The sequence below is a fragment of the Pongo pygmaeus genome, chromosome X (assembly GCF_028885625.2).
Source record: "Pongo pygmaeus isolate AG05252 chromosome X, NHGRI_mPonPyg2-v2.0_pri, whole genome shotgun sequence".
Taxonomy (NCBI): domain Eukaryota; kingdom Metazoa; phylum Chordata; class Mammalia; order Primates; family Hominidae; genus Pongo; species Pongo pygmaeus.
Window position 1 is genome coordinate 106,414,232 of NC_072396.2, and position 25,565 is coordinate 106,439,796.

The window sequence follows — 25,565 nt, forward strand, 5'->3', positions numbered from 1 at the left end:
TCTGTTTTCACTTTCGTCAAGGTAGGCTCTATTTTTTTTATCATTTTTCCTTAACATAGCGGAAAGACATGGGGATTATTCCATATTAAGTAAATGATCAATGAAAAGTCCTTTCATCTACCACCTGGTTTTATTTTTATAATTGAATACAATGGATATTCAAATATCCAATACATTCCCTCATTTGGAAAAGACCTCTGGCTTATCAATGCTGGTCTTTTTAACCAGCGCCATCGTGTCTATTCAATTAAACTATCAGATGATTAAGGAAGAGGGCATTGCATCATTGATGTAAAAGAATTTTTACTATAAGCTTCCTTTAAGAGAAGAGCAGGCAGCGTAGAAAGAAGCAGAAAGGACATCGACTTTGAAATCACGCCTGGGTGGATTCAAATCCTGATTCTGTCACTTACGGCCGATGTGATGTTAGGCAAGTACTTAATCCCTCCCAGCTTTGATTCCTTCATGCAGTAGTCAGTGCTGCCATTTACCAAGTGTTTACATTCTCCCCTGTACCAGGCACCTGGCAGGACTGCCCAACCCGACTGCCTTCCTTGGGGCAGGGCCGCGCATGTGACTAGCTCTGGCCAATGGGTTGTGAGTGACAAGTGACATGGGTTATTTCTGGGTCAGAACCTTTGGTTGTTGGTTTGAGACCCTCTACGGCTCTCTCCCACTCTGACGCAGTGAGTAACCCTTTTCTAGATGGTGGCTGCTCCGTTAGTTTGGGTCTCTGAGTCATTCCAGTAAGAATCGCTCAAACCCAACATCCACCATCCCGTGAAGGATATGCACCTGGCATAAACATGCAGCAGGAGTGAGAAATAAGTCACTGAGGTTTGGGGGTTGCCTATAAGCACAGCGTTACACACTGAGCCTCTCCTGACTCATATATCTCATCTGTCAATTAAAATAACACCCCCTCAGGATTTTCCTGAGGGTTAAATGCAGTAACTTGCATGACAGCCGAGGTTATCACAGTGCTTGACATATGACAGGGGCTCAAACTACGGCAGCTGTAATTATTAAGTAATAATAAAATGGTTCTGAAGAAGTGTGGTTTTTTGTTGTGTAAAATGAGCGGTACTGCATCTGCTTGTCCTGACAGGTAAGTTGTATCTTGTTTTCAAGAGTGGGACACTTTATTTGCTGCCACAGGTAACGCTTCCTAATGACTTGCATTTATGCACATATTGTTTGCCACCACCATGGTATCAGACTCATGCTTGGCAGTATCTCTGAAGAGTAAAAAGGTAGCAAGATTCCAGCAGGAGAGACCGACTGACGACATAAGATAAAATGAATTAAAGAACAATAATCAATGTCTTAATGAGCAGAACAGATTACAACGATTATAAACCCACATTCCATTGTTCTGAGTAAACAAAGGCACAAGGTTTTAAAGTGTTAGAAGATGTAGTCTGAACAGGGTTTCCCCAAATATTTTCTGAAGAACACTGGTACCTCAAATGCTCTGTGGAAAAAAATGTTCCATTCCCATACAAGTTGGGGAAAGTAGCCCTCCCTTTGAGACTCGTGTTGTTTATTAGCATATCACCTAAAAAATTCCTACAGTATTCGTTTACCTTCAGTTCTGTATGTCCCACACTTCTTTAGAGTAGAGCACATTTTGTTGTTGCTTTGTCCTGACGCTAGAGTCTCATAGAACGAACTCGGAAATGCTGAAATGAGAGAAAAATAGATTATTCAAGCTACATGTAATATCAAATATCACAAGTGACAATATTCTCTAACCATCTGCCAAGCAATATTTGAAACCCCGTAAGTTTAAGCACAATCTTGCTATTTGCTCAACTTCATTCACCCAGTACCGCTTTCATGATGTACCAAACGTTATCACCCATGATTGTACCTTAAATCCATTCACTATACTTTTCCACAGGAAGAAAAGGAGAGAGTTTTCAGGAAGGAATCTAAGAAGCAATCATTAGAAAATCAGGGGTTGATGAGGGGAGAATCAGAAACAAAAGAGTGTGAAGCTATACTACTATAAGCTACTGAGAGATCCTAAGTGCGCGCGCACACACACAAAAATTGTCACCCACTCCCAAATGTATTTTTTAAAGCCAATGAAGTTCAAATAAAGTATAACAAGTAAATTCTGAATCTTCACATCATGACGACTTGGACACTTTTATTGAAATATCAAATTCTCTTTTAAAAAAAATTCCCGATTCCCCTCTCTCCCTTTCGCTCACCCCCCTGAGCCCATGTTTAGAAGGTTTAGTAGAAAAATAAATCATGGAAACAAAGAGAATCTTTACATAATCAAATAAGAGACGGAAATTAAGATTGGGTCTGGAATCGTCTATACAAACTGGGATCTAGGCAGTCTCGAGTGTCCTTAATAACAACGTGGTCTGAGGAGCGGCAGAGGACAGAATCACCTGGCACAGACGGTGAATCGGGCAGAGTGACAGGCAAGGGTAGGGCTTTTAGTGTGGGGGCGGGAAGGGGGGCGGATCCCACCAGGCTTCCACAGCCCTGCCCCTGAGAAACGACTTACAAGTTTATGAATCCCTGCCGCCCCACTACCAACCCTACCCCTATCCCCCTAGCCCCACATTCTGCCCCAGTGTTTTCTCCTCCTTCACTTCACTCTCTACCAACAACAGCTCCTGTGAGTCCAGGATCAAGGCGGATGGCAGACATAGATGCATGGCTGCGCGCACACACACACGCACGCACACACAGTTTCTCTGCCAGGTGTTCACAAGTTCGGCCACATTAGGAAAGTCCTCCGCTACCTCCACCCAAACCCCCCATACCCCCCGACCCTCTCGCACCCCCCGCCCTCCCCCACCCCCCCAACCTCCCCCACCCCCCCACCCTCCCCCACCCTCCCCCACCCCCCACCCTCCCCCACCCCCACCCCACATCCCCACCCCTCCACCCCCCTCACCCCCCCACCCCACCCCCTCAGAGCCTCTGCTATTTGGAGATTGCTCAGCCACGCCTTAAAGCCCAATTCTCAGTAAACTTCTAGTACCGGCTGCTTCCACTCGTACCAGACTTCCTTCCAGCGCGGCAGGATATGAAAGTTGCCGAAAGGCTGGAGATCTGAGCGGGAGTCCAGTAAAACTTCCGCCTGAGTCAGGGTGTGGAGCCGGAAGCACCTCTCTGACAGGATTCGGAGCACTCAATCTTCACGTGAATGGGAGGGTGCAGAATCTCACGTGACCATAAGAGCCACATGTACAACAGCCATTGGTTGGCTGCGGTGCTCACAGGACCGCAAAGGCTTTGCCTGCCACGAGATGACAGGAGCCACTTGGCTGCCCACACACGCATCTGCAGAGTTTGGCAGCTCACAGTCTTCACGTGACAGAGAGGAATGAGCCTGACGCTGTGGCCGTGGGGAGGGGTGAGTGGGAGCAGTCCACATGACCCGAAACAGTAGGTCATCTATATGACTTCGAGGGCTGAGACTTCCACATGCTGGTAGCCAGTAATGGCCAGGTGAGGGAAGAATCCATGTGAGCAACAGGGTTCAGGAGTCCACCATACTGTAGTGACTGGAAGATCTGGGCCCATCACATGACCATAGGAGCAACATGACAAGAGAGGCCACATGACCTCAAAGTTTTAGAGCCCTTGGTGCTGATATGACCAGTAGGGCCCTATCAGTAGGGCTCATAATTGTAGTGTTCACATGATGGTGGCATCCACGTGGCTTGCAGCCTTAGGATCCTGCAAGACTCAAGTACCCAGGATAGGTGGGTGAGCTTGGGTCAACTTCCTGACAGTAGAATCCACCCACTGTAGAGTTCTCCTGATCTGCATGTTTCAGGAGACCGTTCTGTTCATGAGGCCTGGAGCTCTGAGACTGCCCATATTACTGAGATGGTGGTCCTCCAGATAACCTTCCACAGCACACAAACTTGAGCTTTTGCTACTCTCATCTCACTTTTTTTTTTTTTTTTTTTTTTGAGACGGAGTTTTGCTCTTGTTGCCCAGGCTGGAGTGCAACGGCATGATGTCGGCTCACACTGCAACCTCCGCCTCCCGGTTCAAGCGATTCTCCTGCCTCAGCCTCCCAAGTAGCTGGGATTGCAGGCGCCCACCACCACGCCCAGCTAATTTTTGTATTTTTTTAGTAGAGACGGGGTTTCACCACGTTGGCCAGGCTGATCTCGAACTCCCGACCTCAGGTGATCTGCCCGCCTTGGCCCCCCAAAGGGCTGGGATTACAGCATGAGCCACCGCTCCCGGCCCCCCATCCCTCTTTAATATATTTTATGTGTTTCATTTCTAACAACACGTGAAATTTAATACTTCACAATGAAAAAGGTCCTCACTAAAACCATAATCGTAGACACTACTGCAAGAGCCTAAGCAGTCCGCACAGGTAAGCACTGTTTACTTAATTTCATACAGGGCCAAAGGAAATTAGGGCAAACCTAATAAATTTTAGCTGTTCATTTGAAAAAGAAAATGTGTATAGTGATTAGTATGTGCCACACACTCCAAAAGGTTAACGCATTTAAGAGTGCTAACTCTATGGAGTAGGTAGGATAACAGAATTTTACAGACGAGGAAATTGAAGCACAGAGGCGTTAAAGCACTTGCCTAAGAGGTCACAGACATTGCAGGTGGCAAACCAGCTGTCTCCCCCAGGCAGTATGGTGCTAGACTGTTCTGAGCACCCCCGGGTTTTCCAAAGGAAATTAATTTTAGTTCAGCCTTATTAATTCACACAAACTGGAAGCCAGACCCAGTTACTGAAGAGTTGAGGTCTTGGATGTTCTCTTTGAAATACCAACTAAGAAATTTCAAGTACTATCAGTAATTAGCATCAGTCAATGCTGAATCTAATTAAGGACCTCAGGAGATTCATTTAAATGTATACATATAAACCTACCATTAATATATAAAATATGCATATATGAAAGTCAGTATAAAATGTTTGAGGTTAGCTGAAAACATTTCCTTCTTTAAAAAAATTACTGAAAAGAGAAAGATTAGCACTTTTAAAACATCATACCTGGCTCTGGCCTGAACTGCAACAATTTTGTATGAATGGAATCTGAATTATAATTAGATTTTACTGTATTTTTATTCTGCCTGTGTCTCCCCAGAAAGGATAGAGAAAAGAGAAGGAGCGTACACATTGCAGTTGTTGTTAATCGCAATTTCACGACCACCTGTTTTGCTGGTTTGTGTGGGAAACTGCAGCTTCATCTGCATGTCCAAAATAAATTTGGCGGAGTGGAGTCTTTCTGGTTTGCTTGCAGAGGCAAACAATGCTATACAAGCGTTGGGATTACTTTGCTAGGTTCCCGCACTGTGGCCTGGCTACATAAATAAGCAGAAGAAAACTCAACAGACCAAATTTTCCACCACAGTTAAAGTTGAATGTACTAGTGAGGACAACAGGCTGTGTTTGTGGCTCTAAGGTTATCAAAGGAAGTCATGATATTTGGACGATATCGGGCGCGTTCAGGGTGGTATGGCCATAGACTGAAGTCATGATATTTGGAATGGAAGACTAGGAAGTGCCAATCAGTGGGTCTCGGATAATTCTGGAGAATTATTTATGGGACACATGTAAATAGAGGATATAAAATGGGGCTACATATTTATGAAACGGCCTATTATGAAATTTCAAGTTGGATTTAGGAAGTATCTACACAAAGTCACAGGATGGAAGCCTACTTCAAGACCTGGTACCTGCCCTGGCCCCAGTTTCTATCATTACATACAGATGAACAGATCACCAGTAAAAGGCACAGCAGAATTTTATCTAGCCCACCTATGCTCAACTGGAACTTACACGGTATTGATGATGGTCAAATTCTTTCACCAAAAGACAAATCCTAATTATAACTCTTACTTTAAGTCATAGTTTGCTCCTGTCAGACCTGATACTCATAGCATTCACTCTTTCTCTGAGATGATTATCAGGACTTTGTTAGGATTTTTTTTTTTTTAAGTTACACCAATGGAAGTCTGTCGGTGCTCTAATATACACAAACAGTGGGGGGAGGTAACTCTGTGGACAAAGATTCATATGTCCGGGGTCCAGTTTAGGCACTGAATTTATTAGGCGCTGTGTTCACTGGGGTGAGGCAGGTTGATAAGCCATTTCTCTTGCATGTGATATGGTAGGATTTAACGGGAACAACTTCTCCTTCTTTTACCTTTTCGTTCTGTGGTGGACATTTTGGGGATCCATGCTAGTGGCTTTAGGAGGAGTGGCTTTACCTAACACAGAAAAGAGAGAAAGGGGAGTACTGGAACTCGCCTTTCTAGAACTTACTTACTCAGAACTCCCCTAAGTATCAGAACGGTTGCGACGTTGTTAAATTAAACATAAATACTCTAATGCTTTTGGTTTGAACAGATACATACACCTGAACTAGGTGTCCTATGTAAATTAACTTTCAGAAAGTAAAAATGACTGACCTAGCAACAGCATACAAGGGAAAGCATAAGATGGGACTCTATCATTACGGGCATTACATCCAAGACCTATTTTTCTGTGTTCCTTTGTGAAATTCATTAACGTAGCTAGAAGTAACTTTATGTCAGTGCCAAGCAATAGGAAAAAAAGAGAAGCAGTTGCAGATAGTGCTCCTTGGCAAATTGCTCAATATGCCAACCCCTCAATGCGAGGTAAAATTCAACAGCTCTAGGTAATAGGCTCACTCTTTGAGGACTACCACAACATACAAATACAAAATTACATCTACAATGAAAACTTCCTTCAGGCAAAGGATGGAGAGGAGTGAAAAGGTAGGGATTCCATAGAGGGTGTTTACTCAAGAGCAGTGCCATTTGTGAAGATGCAGCTCTCTGGTCCAAACCCCCTCCACTGTGAAGACCATTTAAAACAATGAGCAATTACGATTCAAAGATTTCTAATGTATTAAAAGTAGAGAATTTTAAATTTCCCAGATTGCTTCTTGTTATCTGCTCAAGGCAACTGTATTTTGCAATTCAAGAAATAGTTCTAGATACTCTGTTGGAAAATACTGTCAGATAATTTTTAAAACATAGTCAGCCACATTGTTTTTTTTTTTTAGTGTTTGAAGCATTTATACCTTGTTTTTTGTGATCAGCTTATCACTGATAAATTATTATCAGTGATTAGAACCTGTGAAAAAATGCAAGATACATAATGTTTGGGTTTTCTTTTAATCCTTGGATTTAAAACATCACGTAGTTTATCAACAGTTATAGAATGACTCACTGGCTGGACTGCTCAATTGGCTAAGTCAATCAAGGAGTTAGCAAATAATGAACCAGTGAACACGATTAAGCTCATTTGACAGTGTAGATGCAGACTAAGGCAAAACATGAGCAATAACACATTACATATCTTGTCTATGTGATACTACAACGTCTTTATTAAGAGCTTCCATTTATATATTGATAATTAATTTTCAAATCTGCATATTCGCAGATTGGGTGATTATCTTATTTTTAATTTTCTTTTCATATGCATATTTGGTATCGTTATGGAAACATATTCTTTTCAAAGCGTGAATAAATGTGTGCATTAGAGGAAAAGGTTGTTCTTTAATTTTGGTACATTATAGGAGTCTGACTCTCTTCTTTTTTCTTTGAGATGGAGTCTCGCTCTGTTGCCCAGGCTGGAGTGCAGTGGTGTGATCTCGGCTCACTGCAACCTCCGCCTCCCGGGTTCAAGTGATTCTCCTGCCTCAGCCTCCTGAGCAGCTGGGACTACAAGCGTGTGCCACCAAGCCCTAATTTTTTTGTATTTTTAGTAGAGATAGGGTTTCACTGTGTTAGCCAGGATGGTCTCGATCTCCTGACCTCGTGATCACCCCGCCTTGGCCTCCCAAAGTGTTGGGATTACAGGCGTGAGCCACCGCGCCCGGCTGAGTCTGACTTTCTTCTAAAGACCCAGGGCTTTTAAGGTTGTTCCATACTGAAATCTGAGGATCTTTGTTATCTTTGTGAAATCTGTGTCGCGTGTTTACAGAAAGACAAAACTTAACAGTAAATATGAAGAATTCATTTACCTCTGGTCAAATAATCCTGACACAGCATCACCTCAGGACAAGAGCGAATAGAAAACTTTGCCGACGAATTGAAAAAGAATGAAAATGGGATTTAAGCATCCCACAGTGGATGCCTGTTGAGGTTCTTCCAAAACATATACTGCACAGGGGAGAGCTCTCATGCTTTGTAACTGCCTATTCATGAATTCAATATAGGTAGCTCCTGAATAAAATATCCGTCTTTGTTACCCGAAGAGTCACTCTATTAGGAAACAAGAAGGACTTGAATATTGTGGTTACTATGCTCATAGCAGTATATATAATTTGAGTCTGTACCTGCAGGTGACATTTTTGTTTACCTACACAATATACATTCCTCACCTTCCTGGCTGGGCTCAGGCCTCCATCAGTGTATCTCCTCCCAATAGAGTCATGTGCTTGAGGATATATGGCCACTTTCTTAGCTCCAAGAGTGGGCCCAGAATTAGTCTAATCTAATCCAATAATCCAATGCCCAATCCAGCAGTGGTTGGGTCAAGATTTAGCCTGGATCTTTAAATCTTTCAGTTACTGGCTCAGTTAACCATGAAACTCACTCTGCCTCTGAACTCTCAGTTATATAAGCAAGTGTCTTTACTTATTGGATAAGCCAGCGAGACTTGCACTTTCTGTTAGTTGTAGTTTAAATATCCCTGACCAATACACATTCAATTTTATGGCCATCCTGGGCATCTTACAAAGATGGCTTTCTAAAATAAAGCCAACGTGTTGGTCTTTTGGTCAAAGATTTTTATGTCTCATTCAGAGTTTCTACACCTAATCTTGTCACGGTCCTGGGTGATTTCAATGTCCATGTAGAAAACCAGTCTGATTCCAAGCCTCATGGTCGCAAGACCTCTTATTTGACTGCCATGCTCATGGGCACTCCCTGGATCTTGCTACTTCTTGGAACTGCCCCAACTCTAAAGTAGTGCACTTTTATATTTTATTGTGGCAACCTTCTTGTAACTCTGAACATCGTGCTTTATATATTTCTTGGCCATGTTTTTGAGTGCATGTAAGTTCAGACTTTTTAGCTCTTTGATAAATGTTCTATCATGACTACATGGTGGCCTTCTTTATTCCAAATAATTATTGTTGTCTTAACGTCTATTTTGTCTGTTACTAATACAAAAGTAACAGTTTTAAATGGTTTGACTTGTGACTGGTATTGTGGGTTTTTAATTTTTTTATTTTTTTTTTCCATCACTTTATTTGCTTCATTTCTGTGACAGGCCGGAAGAGTTATGTTCATGATGCCCGATACTGAGATGACATTGCTATGAGAGACAAGAGAGCCAAGGTGAGAGAAGGGTCAATGAGCAGGCAAGTGTATGACATGCTGGGCTTTCATAATCCTGCAGCTTCTCAAGTTCAGAAGACTCTCTACAGGCAAAGAGGTTCTGGTGGATGGCAGGAAAGATCTGGGACAACTAAGCCCCAGGTAAGACTACACTAAGACTACTTTATTAATCAAGAGTGGTTTCACTGAGGAGAGACAGGGGCATTTACTGCTGAGGATTTGGGACTGGCGCACAGTTAGACAGGAGGAATATGTTTTGGTGATCAATTGCACAGCATAGTGAGCAGAGTTAATAATAACGTATCATATATTTCGATATTGCTTTAAAAGTAGATTTTAGATATTCTTACCACAAAATGTGATAGTAGGTGAGATGATGGATATATTAATTAGCTTGAGTTAGTCTTTCTAAATGTATACACTTATCAAAATATCACATTGTACCCCGTAAATATATACAATTTTGTCGAATTAAAAAATAAATAAAATTTAAAAACAAATGAAAGCAACACAGTGCTTGAAGTCTAACTTTTTGCTATTACTAATAGAACCTCTCTTTTACTTCATGATACTTGACCTTTCTTAGTTTCAGCTTTCTATTTAGCTATAGACAAAATTTTTCATCATGACCCCCAATTTGGCGTGAGAATTAAATGAAACTTAGATATAGCTCTGCATAGAATAAGGGCTAAGTGGTTTAGCACTGTGGGAGCAGCTGAGTGCCAAACGCTCCTCCTCCACCACGCTCTTTATTTAATCATCAGTTCCTGGGACACCGGCTGCCACGGCTAAGCACATGAATACGCTTGAGGGTAAGGAGAATGCATGCTACGGCAGCAACTGTGGTACCCATGCCTGAAAAACAATGACTGTTAGGCAACTTGATGCCATGCTTAAGTCTCCCTGGGGTGCTGGGGTCCTTCCTTTTTTTTTTTTTTTGCATAACTCACAAGGGCTCATCCCCAGGCCCATCTCAGGGATGCACAATCACAAATAATGTCCATATGGCTGCCCCAAGCAGCCACTGATGTTCACCGGGCTAGACACAGTGACCAAAGAGCTGTAGCTTGATCCTTGCTAAACAGGACTCAAGTGCTGTGTTCGTTTCTTCAGGCTGCTATAACAAATTTCCGTAAACAGGTGGCTTGAAACAACAGAATTTTAAACTCTCACATTTCTATTGGCCAAATGTTTGCAATCAAGGTGTCAGCAAGATTGGTACCTTGTGGTGAGGGTGGTAGTTAAAGGGAGAAACTGTACCACACATCTCTCTTAGCTTCTGGTGGTTGCTGGCAATCCTTGGCATTCCTTGGCTTGTGGCAGCTTAACCCTAATCTCTGCCTCGGTTGTCACATGGCATTCTCCCTGTGTGTCTGTCTCTTTGTCCCAATTTTCCTCTTCTGATAAAGATACCAGTCATTGGATTAGGGCACACCCTAATCCAGTGTGACTTTATCGTCACTTGATTACATCTACAGAGACCTTACTTCCAATTAAAATCACCTTCACAGATTCCAGGTAGACATAAATTTGGGGAGGGGGATGCACGCACTATTCAACCCAATAGAGTCTGCCCTCTGGCTCCCCAATATTTACAATCTTACCGTGAGTAAACTATATTCACCCCATCTCCAAATCCTCCAGATCTTCACCTATTCCAGCATTAACCCTAAATCCAAAATCTCATCTAAAATTGTCAGGACCTTACCGAGTAGACTTTGGGTAAGGCCCACCCTGGGGCAATGTTCCTCTCTGTCTGCAGACCTATGAAGCTAGAAAACAAGTTATCTACTTCCAGAATACTACAGTGGGAGGGACGTAGGTTAGACGTCCCCTTCACAAAAGGGAGAAGGTGGAAAGATTAAAGGGGTTGTCGCTCTGGGGCAAGTTCACAACCCAGCAGGAAAAAAGTCCATTAAGTTTCCGGCCGAGAGTAAACTTCCATGGCTCAATCTTCTGTCTCACGGGCCCTTCAGGGAGGCAGCCCCAAACTTTAGGACCCTCCAGGGAGGCAGCCCCATCTTCCTGGCTTTCTGGGTCAGGGACTCAGTCCATCCAGCCCTCCAGGGTAATGACAATGCCATTTCTGGTCTGGTCTTCCATGTTTCTGCCTTCAGAGACATTCTTCTTTCATTTTTGTCCCATCTCTGGCCATTTCAGTCCAGGCTGGCAGCATTTCTGCTAGTATAAAACTCTCAAAATCCTTGCCATGTTTTTGCGGATGCCAAGGGGATCCACATAACTAGATATGTAGGCTCTGTGTGGATCCTTCCTGGATTAACCTATCTGGTTTCCTGGCTTAGGGCCAAGGTGGTGGGTTGGGTCCACATGCCTAGCTAGTCTCATTAGCAAATGGCTGTTCAGCCACACCTTTGGCCCTGTTTCCATAGTGCACTATCTGGGTAGACTGTGAATTTTCTAAATCATCAAGCGTGCTTCCTTTTGGCTTAACAGTTCCTTCCTCAACTTATCTCTTTACTCTCACATTTTACTATAAAGAGACAAGGCCACGCCTTCCAGAGTTTGCATGGAAATCTCCTAGCTAAATATCCAAGTTCATCGCTTACAAGACCTGCTTTCTACACAATTCATTCAAGTTTTCTGACACTCTATCACAAGGGTCGCCTTTCCTCCAGTGCTCATTAACATGTGTCTAATTTCCATCTCAGATCGCGTCATAAGCAGCTAGAATATTCATATTTCTAGCATCATTCTGTTCATAATGATACACGTGTTCTCTAAGATGATAAGCACTTCCTCTACAACTCTTCTCACTTCCTTCTGGAGCTCTCACAAGAATCACCTTTAGCATTCATATTTTTACCAACGGTCTCTTCAAGGCAATCTAGGGTTTCCATATCATGTGCCTCAAGTCTTCCAGCCTCTAGTCATTACCCAATTACAAAGCCACTTCCATATTTTTAGGCATTTGTGACAGGAACAACCCACGTCTTAGCACTAAAATCTGCATTAGTTTCTTAGGGCTGCCATAACAAAATACCCAAACTGGGTGGCTAAAAGCAAGATAAATTTATTCTCACACAGTTCTGGGGGCTAGAAGTACAAAATCAAGATGTCAGCAGGGCCATGCTCCACCTGACGGAAGAAGCCTTTCTTAGCTCTCCTAGTTCCTGGTAGATGCTGGTACTCCTTGGCACTCCTTGGTTTGTAATGCCTTACTCCAGTCTCCGTCTCTGTCTCCACGCGACTCCCCTATGTGTCTGTGTCTCCTTGTCCAAATTTACCTCTATTTATAAGGACAGCAGTCGTATTGGAGTTAGGGCCTACCCTGGTTCAATATGATCTCATCTTAATGTGACTGCGTCTGAAAAAACACTGTTTCCAAATACAGCCACATTTACAGGTTCAGGGTGGACAGGAATTTGGCAGGGGCCACTATATGACTCAGTATATGCCTCAATTTTTAAAAACCGTAGAAGAGTATCCTACTTTCCATTCATTTCAGTGCATTTCATTAACTAATTTTTTCAGGTTCTAGATCCATTATATTTCAGACATAATAAGACATTTGTCAGTAAAGTCAATGAGATTATTTTTAAAGTCTCTATCGTGAGGCTGGTAAAATTAGACACTAAAAGTTCAAAAAGGACAATATGAGCAGTAAAAATTGTAGCATATATAATTACAGATGCAAAACTTCTAAATTAATTATTACTAAACTTAACTAGTGTATGTCTATTAAAAAAGGGTTCGTTCCAGGAATGAAAGGGTAGTGGAACATTAGAGAATCTATCAATTTACTTCTGATTACTTCGGGAATACTGAGTGCAAATGCTTTTTATGCTCCCACCAGAAAACCCCTAATAACGAAGTGGGGGTCGGGGGGTGCAAAGCGGGACAAAAAATCAGAAGGTATCAGACAACGACACCATACCAAGAAAAATATGTTAGCAAAATTTTATAAGCTAGAAAACAGACGAATAAGTCATAAGTCCTTAGAAGACCACAGAAACGAATCCAGCAAGAAACAAACTCCAGAACTCTGGTATTAGAGGTGATAAATATGGTCGAAGTCAGAGACTAGAAGATGTGGATACTTACCGGAGGATTCAAGGAAGGCATCATAGGAACGGCAATCAGCCCTACACTTTCCACCACCCTGAACAGCCAGGATTTCCACCCCAGGCTCAATGTGAACCCCAGTTTTCTTCACATCCTCATTCTTCTCTAGTAGACCCTGTAAGAACCACTGTACCACATCCTACAACAGTTTATTTTTACATTCTGTGGGTGTCGAGGTGGGAGTATATTGGTGAATGTTCCTTTTCACAATTAAACTGCCAAATAAGAACATAATGATCTAGACCTCCTCTCATATTCCCTTCTCTATGACTGAGAAGTGATCCATGTTGGGAGAATCTCAGGACTGGTGGGCAGCTGATCAAAGAAGCAGGACAGAGGTGCATAAACAGGGTAAGAGTGGAAAACACTAGGCACGTGCCAGAACCCACCCAATGTTTTTAAACAGCTAAACGACTCTAAAGAGGACTGGAGAACCTGCTGCATGTGCCTGTGGCGAGATTGGATCTTCTCTCTTTTCTTCTTTTTCAGAATTGTTCCATTTCTCTGAAGGTAAAGCCCATGTTTAACCACTCAACTTCTGCTGACATAATTTGCAATGACCACAGCTAACGTATTGAAGCAGAGTACTACTAGGGCGCCAAGAGCTACCTTTGCTCTTGCCCCGCTTTGACAGTAGATGCTGAAATTCACCCCCGACCCCCAAACCAATGATAAATCTGATTACCAAAACATTCAATGCGCATTTGTAGACGACTTCATGGGGACAAACGGGGGAGATTCAATGGCACGTGTCCCAGTGAAATGTCACCAGTCTGCGTTAGACAATCTTGCCTCTCTTCCTCATACCCTCATGAGATGAATGGGCATCAGCTCCTGTTCTTCCTGAACAGTATCATTCCCTTCAAATCTCTTTTCTCTGTGGAGCCATTTATCTCTGTGAGATTCTGATGACTGAATCTTCAGACTCATCACCCTGATCAGCACATCAAGGATCTTTACTCTTAAACCCCTTCTTTAGAATATAAAAGAGTTGTACATAATAATTGTTTTTCACTGTCACATTGGTTTTTCTCACATCCTACTCAGAGCTTCCTACCGCAGGTCTTTGAGCCCAAGGTCCATAGTGTATCTTTTCAACAGACTTCTTTTTTTTTTTTATACTTTAAGTTTTAGGGTACATGTGCACAACGTGCAGGTTTGTTACATATGTATACATGTGCCATGTTGGTGTGCTGCACCCATTAACTCGTCATTTAACATTAGGTATATCTCCTAATGCTACCTCTCCCCCGTCCCCCGACCCCACAACAGGGAGGTACTTTTCTCTGCACTGTCTTTAAAGGCCACTCCTGGGTGCGGCTGTGTAGAGTCATATCCATGCTTGAAAGAAGAGCAAAAGAAAAGCAGAAAAATAAAAAGAAAAAATAATATGAGGAGAGAAAGCAATGAGGTATAAAAGAAAAGTACAATAGAGGCCGGGCATGGTAATCTCAGCACTTTGGGAGGCTGAGGCGGGCGGATCACGGGGTGAGGAGTTCGAGACCAGCCTGACCAACATGGTGAAACTCCGTCTCTAATAAAATACAAAAATTAGCCAGGCGCGGTGTCACGCGCAGGTAATCCCAGGTACTCAGGAAGCTGAGGCAGGAGAATCGCTTGAACCAGGGAGGCGGAGGTTGTAGTGAGCCAAGATGGCGCCACTGCACTCCAGCCTGGGCGACAGAGTGAGTCTCTGTCTCTCAAAAAAAAAAAAAAAAAACAAACAAAACTAAATATATATATTCCCTATATATATATTCCCTATATATATATTCCCTATATATATATTCCCTATATATACATATTCCCTATATATACATATTCCCTCTATATATATTCCCTCTCTATACATATTCCCTATATATATATATTCCCTCTCTATATATATTCCCTATATATATATATTCCCTCTCTATATATATTCCCTCTCTATATATATTCCCTCTCTATATATATTCCCTCTCTATATATATTCCCTCTCTATATATATTCCCTCTCTATATATATTCCCTCTCTATATATACATTCCCTATATATATATATTCCCTATATATATATATTCCCTATATATATATATTCCCTATATATATATATTCCCTATATATATATATTCCCTATATATATATATTCCCTATATATATATATTCCCTATATATATATATTCCCTATATATATATTGCCTATATATATATATTCCCTATATATATATTCCCTATATACATATTCCCTATATATATATATATTCCCTATATATATATATTCCCTATATATATATTCCCTATATATATATATTCCCTATATATATATTCCCTATATATATATATTCCCTATATATATATTCCCTATATATGTATATTCCATATACATACATATTCCATATATATACATATTCCATATATATATATATATATGTGGAAAGAAAGAGAGAAAGAAAAGTACAATAGAGAGAATCAACAAAATCAACCAAACCAAAAGTTGGTTTCTGAAAAGACACGAAACAGCCAACGTTGGCAATATTGGTGAAGGGAGAAAGATGGAGAGCAGTGGACAGGAGGAGAGAGAGAGAGAACACAAAGGAACAATATTAAAAATTAAAAAGCAGAACATGATTAGACATAAACAATAAACAAGATAATACCAAAAACAATTTCATACTGATATAAATGAATGCCTAGACAATGTAGAAATTTTGAAAGAAAAACATATCCTGCCTAAACTAACTATAGAAGAAATAGAAAACTTGACTAGACTTAACAATGATTAAAGAAATTACTGTGGACTACTTGAGGGGGCAGGGAGGGGATATGGGTTGAAAACCTCCTTATTGGATACTATGCTCACAACCTGGGTGATGGGATCCACACCCCAAACCTCAGCATCACACAATATTCCCATGTAACAAACCTGTATGTGTAACCATTCTATCTAAAAATAAAAGTTGACATTAAAAAAAAATAGATCTTTAGTTCAAAAAACAAAACAAAACAATGTCAAGAAAACTACCAGGAACACGGGGAAAATTCCACTAAACGTTCAAGGAGCAGATAATTCCAAGTTCATACAAACTTCACCAAAGACCAAGATAAAAGCATATGCTCCCAAGCATATTTTATGAGGATAATCTTGACTCTAAAATAAGTATAATAGGAGAAAGGAAATTTATAATTCAAGCTAAATGCTAAATTAAATACTGCAGACTTAAGTAACGCACAGAAATGATAATAAACCAGAACAAGTTTGGTTTATCACAGCAGTGTAAAAATGCCTTAACATTAGAAAGGAATGTTAATGTAAATCATCCCATTAATGGAAAGAAACAAGATTGGGCTATCATTTTAATAGACGGGGTAAAATCATTTAATAAAATCCAGTGCCTGTTCATGGAACACACAAAAACAAACCAAAACACAATTCTTGCCAAACTGGGAAACAATGGATGGAAAACACATATCTACAAAATAGTCTGCACCAACAGCTGTGCACACTGGTGAAGATTTACATGGATTGTCCTTAAAAATCAAGAACAGGACAAGATTGCTCAATATTGTCATTTCTGCTCAACAGTGGCGATTCTAGCCAGTGCAATAAATAAAAGATATAATGATTGGAATTAAAAACACCCAAACGATCATATCTATATAGACAATATATTATTTACCTGTATGGAAAAACCTGAGATAATCTACAAACTCTCAGCACTAATTACAGCTAAGAAGAAAATCAATTGTATTCCTACAAACCAGCAACAACCACTTAGAGGAAAAACAACTCTTCAATGAACACCAATTATAACTGCCACAAAATAGTAAGGTACATAGAAATAAGTCTAACAAAGATGCTTCAGACTTTAAATGAGAAAATTATCAAATGTTATCGAGAGCTATTAGTTCCAAATTAGGCAGATACAAAGCATGCTCATGGAAGAATCCCTGTGATAAAGATGATGGTTTTCTCCACTTAACCTGTATATTTGATGTGATTCCAATAAAAAATCCAACACAGCTTTCTATGGAACAATAGACTCTATGACTCTAGAATGCATACTGAAGGACCAAGGGCACATAATATCCAAGAATATTAAAAGAAAGTAGAGGGGATCAGAAGGGACATGGCTTACAAGATACCAAGTTTTAATAATTAAGATAGTTAAGATAGTTCACTTACGTGACATCTAGGCCAATACAATTGATAGGATAGAGAGCCCATTAAATATAGGAAAACTTGGCATGAGAGGTTTGCCATTGAAGGTTAGCTGAAGAAAAGACAGGCTATTCAATATATAGTGCTGGATCCATTGGTTATACCCATTTTTTAGAGAGGAGATTGCTATCTCACTCCATACACAAATATAAATTCCAGAAATTAAAAAAAAAAAGAAACCTTAGTGGAAAAAGAAGGAGGTGAAAGATCTCTAAATGAAAAACAACAAAACACTGCTGAAAGAAATCATCGATGACAAAAACAAATGGAAACACATCCCATGCTCATGGATGGGTGGAATCAATATGGTGAAAATGACCATACTGCCCAAAGCGATCTACAAATTCAATGCAATTCCAATCAAAGTACCATGATCATTCTTCACAGAACTAGAAAAAAATATATCCTCAAATTCACGTGGAACCAAAAGAGAGCCCGCATAACCAACACAATACTAAGCAAAAAGAACAAATCAGGAGGCATCCCATTACCCGGCTTCAAATTATACCACAAGGCTATAGTTACCAAAGCAGCATGGTACTGGCATAAAAATAGGTATGTAGACCAATGGAGCAGAATAAAGAACTCAGAAATGAAGCCAAATACTTACAGCCAGCCGATCTTTGACAAAGCATACAAAAACATAAAGTGAGGAAAGGACACCCTATTCAATAAATGGTGCTGGTAAAACGGGCAAGCCACATGTAGAAGAATGAAACTGGATCCTCATCTCTCACCTTATTACAAAAATCAACTCTCAAGATAGATCAAAGACTTAAATCTAAGACCTGAAACCACAAAAGTTCTAGAAGATACCATGGAAAAACTCTTGCAGACATTGGCTTCGGTAATGAATTCATTCCTTTTTTTTTTTTTATACTTTAAGTTTTAGGGTACATGTGCACAACGTGCAGGATTGTTACATATGTATACATGTGCCATGTTAGTGTGCTGCACCCATTAACTCGTCATTTAACATTAGGTATATCTCCTAATGCTATCCCTCCCCCGTCCCCCCACCACACAACAGGCCCCAGTGTGTGATGTTCCCCTTCCTGTGTCCATGTGTTCTCATTGTTGAGTTCCCACCTATGAGTGAGAACATGCGGTGTTTGGTTTTTTGTCCTTGTGATAGTTGGCTGAGAATGATGGTTTCCAGCTTCATCCATGTCCCTACAAAGAACATGAACTCATCCTTTTTTATGGCTGCATAGTATTCCATGGTGTATATGTGCCACATTTTCTTAATCCAGTCTATCATTGCTGGACGTTTGGGTTGGTTCCAAGTCTTTGCTATTGTGAATAGTGCCGCAATAAACATACATGTGCATGTGTCTTTATAGCAGCATGATTTATGATCCTTTGGGTATATACCCAGTAATGGGATGGCTGGGTCAAATGGTATTTCTAGTTCTAGATCCCTGAGGAATCGCCACACTGATTTCCACAATGGTTGAACTAGTTTACAGTCCCACCAACAGTGTAAAAGTGTTCGTATGTCTCCACATCCTCTCCAGCACCTGTTATTCCTGACTTTTCAATGATCGCCATTCTAACTGGTGTGAGATGGTATCTCATTGTGGTTTTGATTTGCATTTCTCTGATGGCCAGCGATGATGAGCATTTTTTCATGTGTCTTTTGGCTGCATATATGTCTTCTTTTGAGAAGTGTCTGTTCATATCCTTTGCCCACTTGTTGATGAGGTTGTTTTGGCCATACTGCCCAAGGTAATTTATAGATTCAATGCCATCCCCATCAAGCTACCAATGACTTTCTTCACAGAATTGGAAAAAACTTCTGTAAAGTTCATGTGGAACCAAAAGAGCCCGCATTGCCAAGTCAATCCTAAGCCAAAAGAACAAAGCTGGAGGCATCACGCTACCTGGCTTCAAACTATACTACAAGGCTACAGTAACCAAAACAGCATGGTACTGGTACCAAAACAGAGATATAGACCAACGGAACACAACAGAGCCGTCAGAAATAATGCCACATATCTACAACTATCTGATCTTTGACAAACCTGAGAAAAACAAGAAATGGGGAAAGGATTCCGTATTTTGGAAATGGTGCTGGGAAAACTGGCTAGCCATATGTAGAAAGCTGAAACTGGGTCCCTTCCTTACACCTTATACAAAAATTAATCCAAGATGGATTGAAGACTTAAATGTTGGACCTAAAACCATAAAAACCCTAGAAGAAAACCTAGGCAATACCATTCAGGACATAGGCATGGGCAAGGACTTCATGTCTAAAACACCAAAAGCAATGGCAACAAAAGCCAAAATTGACAAATGGGATCTAATTAAACTAAAGAGCTTCTGCACAGCAAAAGAAACTACCATCAGAGTGAACAGGCAGCCTACAGAATGGGAGAAAATTTTTGCAATCTACTCATCTGACAAAGGGCTAATATCCAGAATCTACAATGAACTCAAACAAATTTACAAGAATTCCTTCCTAAGAACCCAAAAGCAAATGCACCAAAAACAAAAGTAAGCAAGTGGGACCTAATTAAACTAAAAAGCTTCTGCACGGCAAAAGAAATACTCAGAAGAGTAAACAGACAACCCACAGAGTCGGAGAAAACATTCACAAACCCTGCATCCAACAAAGGACTAATATCCAGAATCTACAAGAAACTCAACAAAAATCGGCAAGAAAAAAGAAAAATCCCATCCAAAAGTGGGCAAAGGACATGAATAGACAATTCTCAAAAAAAAAAAAAAAAAAAAGATATACAACCAGCCAACAAACATATGAAAAAAAATGCTCACCATCACTAATTATCAGGGAAATGCTCATTAAAACCACAATGAGATACCACCTTACTCCTGCAAGAATGGCCATAATTAAAAAGTCAGAAAATAATAGATGTTGGAGTGGATGTGGTGAAAAGGGAACACTTTTACACTGCTGGTGGGAATGCAAACTAGTACAACCATTCTGGAAAACGGTATGGAGATTCCTTAGAGAACTAAAAGTAAAACTACCATTCGATCCAGCAATCCCCCTACCGGGTATCTACCCAAAAGAAAAGAAGTCATTATATCAAAAAGACTCAAGCACATGCATGTTTATAGCAGCATATTTCACAACTGCAAAAATATGGAAGCAACCTTATTGCCCATCAATCAACGAGTGGATAAAGAAGATGTGGCATATATACACCACAGAATACTACTCAGCCATAAAGTGGAACGAAATAATGGCCTCTGCAGCAACTTGGATGGAGCTGAAAGCCATTATTGTAAGTGAAGTAACTCAGGAATGGAAATCCTAATATCGTATGCTCTCACTTATAAGTGGGAGCTAACCTATGAGGGTGCAAAGGCATAGGAATGACATGATGGACTTAGGCGACTCGGAGGGAAAGGTGGAAAGAGGGTGAGGGGTAAAAGAAGACTATCTATTGGGTACAGTGTACACTGCTCAGGTTACGGGTGCACCAAAATCTCAGGAATCACCACGAAAGAACTTATCCACGTAATCAAAATCCACCTGTATGCCCCCAAACTATTGAAGTTTAAAAAAATGTTAGAACAATTACGAGAGTGACTAAGTTTATGTCCTCAGAGCAGGAAAGACTTTTTCGCAAAAGTAACCACAACCCATGAACACAGGACATCTTTCCACTTATTTATGTCTTCTTTAATTTCTTCAAGCAAAGTGTTGTAGTTCTCAGGGTAAGTGTCTTGATTACGTCTACTCCTGAGTATTCTTTTCTTTTCGTGCTATTGTAAATGTAATTATTTTCTTAATTATTCTTGGACTGTTGATTGTCAGTGCACACAAATGCAACTGGTTATGGTGTGTTGATTTTCTATCTTGCAACTTTGACAAATTCATTTATTAGCCCTAACAGCTTTTTTTGTGGAATCTCTAGGGTTTTCTACATAGAAGATCATGTCAGCTGTGACAGGGGATAACTTCTTCTTTTCCATCTTAGATGCCTTTTATTTCTTACCCTTGCCTAATTACTCTTGTCTAGAGCTTTCAATAGTATGTTGAGTTAGAAGTGACAAAAGCAGGCATCCTTGTCCTGCTCCCGATCTTAGGGGAAAAGCTTTCAGTCTTTTCCATTGAGTATGACGTTAGCTATGCGTATTTCCATACATGGTTTATGTCACGCTAAGGAAGTATCCTTCTCTTCCTAATCTGTTGAGGGTTTTTTATTATAAAACCATGTTGGATTTTGTTAGGTGCTTTTTCTGCATCAGTTGACATGGTGATGCGGTCTTTTATCATCAGTCTGTTAATATAGTGCATGGATTTATTTTCATGTGTTGAATCATCTTTGCATTTCAGCAATTATTCCCATTCAGTCATGGTGTGTAATCCTTTCAATATACTGCAGGGTTGTGCCTGCTAGCATTTCATCTACGATTCTGAACATTGGTATTCATAAGGGATATTGTTTTGTAGCTTTCTTGTTGTGGCTTTGGCAGACTTTGGTATCATGGTAACATTGGCCTTATGGAATGAGTTAGGAAGTGTTCCCTCTTCTTCAATTTTTTGGAAGAGGGTTAGAAGGAATGGTGGTAATTCTTCTTTAAATGTTTGGTAGAATTCACCAATGAAGCCATCTGGCCCAAGACTTGACTTTGTTGGAACGTTTTGATTACTGATAATTCCTATTACTGATAACTCCTTACTATAACTAGTAAGGAGACTGTATGTCATAAGAGATATGTAGTCCTCAAGCAGTAGACGATATATTCAAAGTTCTAAAAAAGGAGAAACCTGTCAATCAGGAATTACATATCCAGCAAAACCATCCTTCAAAAATGAAGGGGAAAATTAACACATTCTCAGATTTAAAAATTACTGAAGGCTTTGGGGCAAAGATGGCTGACCAGATGCAGACAGGAAGAGCTCCTCCCAATAAGAGACCTGATCGTCAAGAAGACCAGCACATTCCAAACAGATCTTTGGAAAGAAGGCATTGAAAATGGATGGAGGAAGGACACAGACCCTGAGCTGAAAGGGGAGGAAGCTGGGAACCCTGCATCAGGTTGCTGAAGACCAGGACTCATTTTGGGGCCTGAGTGACTCCTGGGGAAGGGGCGAGTAAAACAAGCATAGAGTGGCTCATTCTTACCCTGGACCTCTGGAATCCAAGCTGCAGGAGACCCCATGACCCCCACAGACATTGGAGATTGCAGGGAGAATTGCCGGGAGAGCTGGCAGAGATAGAATTCTTGCCTGCATGGAGTCCAGAGGGTTTAGCATGGGAAAAGCTGCACTGAAGCACGGCCATGGGCACCCAACCCCAAGCCTCACCATACTCCTCTCTGTGGCTTTAGTGTTTGCTGGCTGCTGGACCTGGACGCAGCAGGGCAATCTTGGCCATGGGATAGGGCCAGTCTGATCTGAGTGTCCCGCTGTCTGCTGGCCTATCCCAGCGTCCCTCCCTGCCCACACCCGCTTGCAGCGCAGCCTCAGCTTCCCAGATGAGGCATTTGCCAGCAGCCACCACCATAGCTCTTTCACTGGCAGACGTTGCCTAGCAGTTGGGGATCTTCTGCAGGCGGTCCCCTGCAGACAAGTGCGCCCTCCGGCAGCCGTCCTCCACCGATGCACTCTCACCCGTAGCCTTCCTGCACTGCTTCACTGGTGAGCCCATGCATTTGGGGGCCCTTGCTGCCCTACCGCTGCCCCACGGAAGTACTTTGGCTGGCACATCCCATCAGAGTGCTGTTGCCAGCGGAATGGGAACACCTCAGCCCCTCCAGAAGAGCAGGTAGTAAACCTTGAGAGTCCAGGGAAAAAAAAAAAACGTGGACACGTCCCAGCCCCCAGGGGTAGAGCATGCAGCCCAGGAGCGCTGAGCTGTGTCTTGGCTCCCCAAAATCATCCAGAAATGAAGCCAATTGACTAAATTGACTTATACCACATCAAAACCTCAAGTTCATCAAAGAATATAAAAGCAAAAAGGCCCATCCACAGGACAGCAACTTCAAACATTAAAGGAACGTCAGCCCACACAGATGAGGAAGAACCAGCCCAAGAACTCTGTTAATGCTAAAAGCCAGAGTGTCTTCTTGTCTCCAAATGGCCACACTAGCTCTGCAGTAATGGTTCTTAACCAGACCTATGTGGCTGAAATGATAGACATAAAATTTAGAATCTGGATGGCAACAAAGATCATTGAGATTCACGAGAAAGTTGACATGGTAGCCAAGGAATCTAAGGAATCCAATAAAACAATACAAGAGGTGAAAGATTAAATGGCCATTTTAAGAAAGAACCAAACTGACTTGCTTGCGCTAAAAAACTCATTACAAGAATTTCATAATACAATCAGAAGTATTAACAGCAGGCTAGAACAAGCTGAGGAAATCATCTCAGATCCTGATGTCCAGTTGTTTGAATCAGATCAATCAGACAAAAACAAGGAAAAAAAGAATTAACAAAAATGAACAAAACCTCCGAGAAATATGGCATTATGTGAAGAGACCAAACCTATGACTCACTGGTGTCCCACAAAGAGAGGGAGAGAGCAAGCAACTTGGAAAACATATTTGAGGCTATTGTCCACAGACATTTCCCCAACCTCACTAGACAGGTAGAGAGGCAAATTCAGGAGAGTCAGAGAACCCCAGTGAGATGCTACAGAAGATGACCATCCCCAAGATGCACAGTCATAAGATTCTCCAAGGTCAAGGTGAAAGGAAAACTACTAAAAGCAGCCAGAGAGAAGGGGCAGGTCACATACAAAGGGAACCCCATCAGGCTAACAGCGAACCTTTCAGCAGAACTCTTACAAGTCAGAAGAGATTGGGAGCCAATAGTCAGCATCCTTAAAGAAAAGAAATTCCAACTGGGAATTTCATATCCAACCAAACTAGGCTTCATAAGAAAAGCAGAAATAAAATCCTTCTCAGACAAGCAAATGCTAAGGGAACTCATTGCCCCTAGATCTGCATTACCAGAGGTCCTTAAGGGAGTGCTAAACATGGAAACAAAAGATCGTTGCCTGTCACCACAGAAACACACTTAAGTACACAGCCCACTGACACTACCAAGCAACTATATAATCACGTCTACATAACAACATGCTAACGGCACAGTGACAGGATCAAATCCTCACATATCAATATTAACCTTGAATGTAAGTGGGCTAAACGCCCCACTTAAAAGGCAGAGAGTGGCAAGTTGGATAAAGAAGCAAGACCCAACTGCATGCTGTCTTTAAGAGACCCATCTCACATGCAATGACACCCATCACGGGCTCAAAGTAAAGGGATGGAGAAAGATCTATCAAGCAAATGGGAAACAGAAAAGAGCAGAGGTTGCTGTTCTTACTTCAGACGAAACAGACTTTAAACCCACAATGATCAGAAAGGACAAAGAAGGGCACTGCATAATGATAAAGGGTTCAATTCAACAAGAAGACTTAACTATCCTTAATATATATGCACCCAACACTGGAGCACCCAGATTCACAAAACAATCACTTAGAGACCTACAAAGAAACTTAAATAACCACACAATCATAGTGGGAGGCTTCAACACCCCACTGACAGTGCTAGATCACTGGGGCAGAAAACTAACAAAGATATTCGGGACATAAACTCAACACTTGACAAAATTGACCTAACAGATATCCACAGAACATCGCACGGAACAACAACACAATATACATTCTTCTCATCTGCACAGGGCACATACTCTAAGGTCGACCACATGCTCAGCCATAAAGCAATTCTCAAAAAATTCAGAAACAAACCCGGAATCATACCAGCCACACTCTCAGACCACAGTGCAATAAAATTAGACATCCGTAACAGGAAGATCTCTCAGAGGCAAACAATTATATATAGATCTTTCAAAACCAATCAATTATATTATAAGGTCAACTACATGTTCGGCCGTAAAGCAATTCTCAAAAAATTCAAAAACAAACCTGAAATCATTACCAGCCACGCTCTCGGACCACAGTGCAATG

General features: G+C 41.2%; 1 protein-coding gene across 4 annotated transcripts in view; it reads right to left on the reverse strand.

Moving 5' to 3' along the window:
* The window catches only part of LOC129025009 (nuclear RNA export factor 2), a 72,857-nt gene that overhangs the window by 18,020 nt on the left and 29,272 nt on the right, over nt 1-25,565 (reverse strand). For 3 of the 4 annotated variants that reach the window (XM_054472432.1, XM_054472435.1, XM_054472433.1), the window contains one exon: nt 1,587-1,682. In XM_054472432.1, the coding sequence (XP_054328407.1) occupies nt 1,587-1,629 (43 nt within the window). In that variant the 5' untranslated portion in view covers nt 1,630-1,682. Of the gene's footprint in view, nt 1-1,586; nt 1,683-3,010; nt 3,163-25,565 lie in introns of those variants that run through there. The other variant, XM_054472434.1, reaches the window with a different exon arrangement.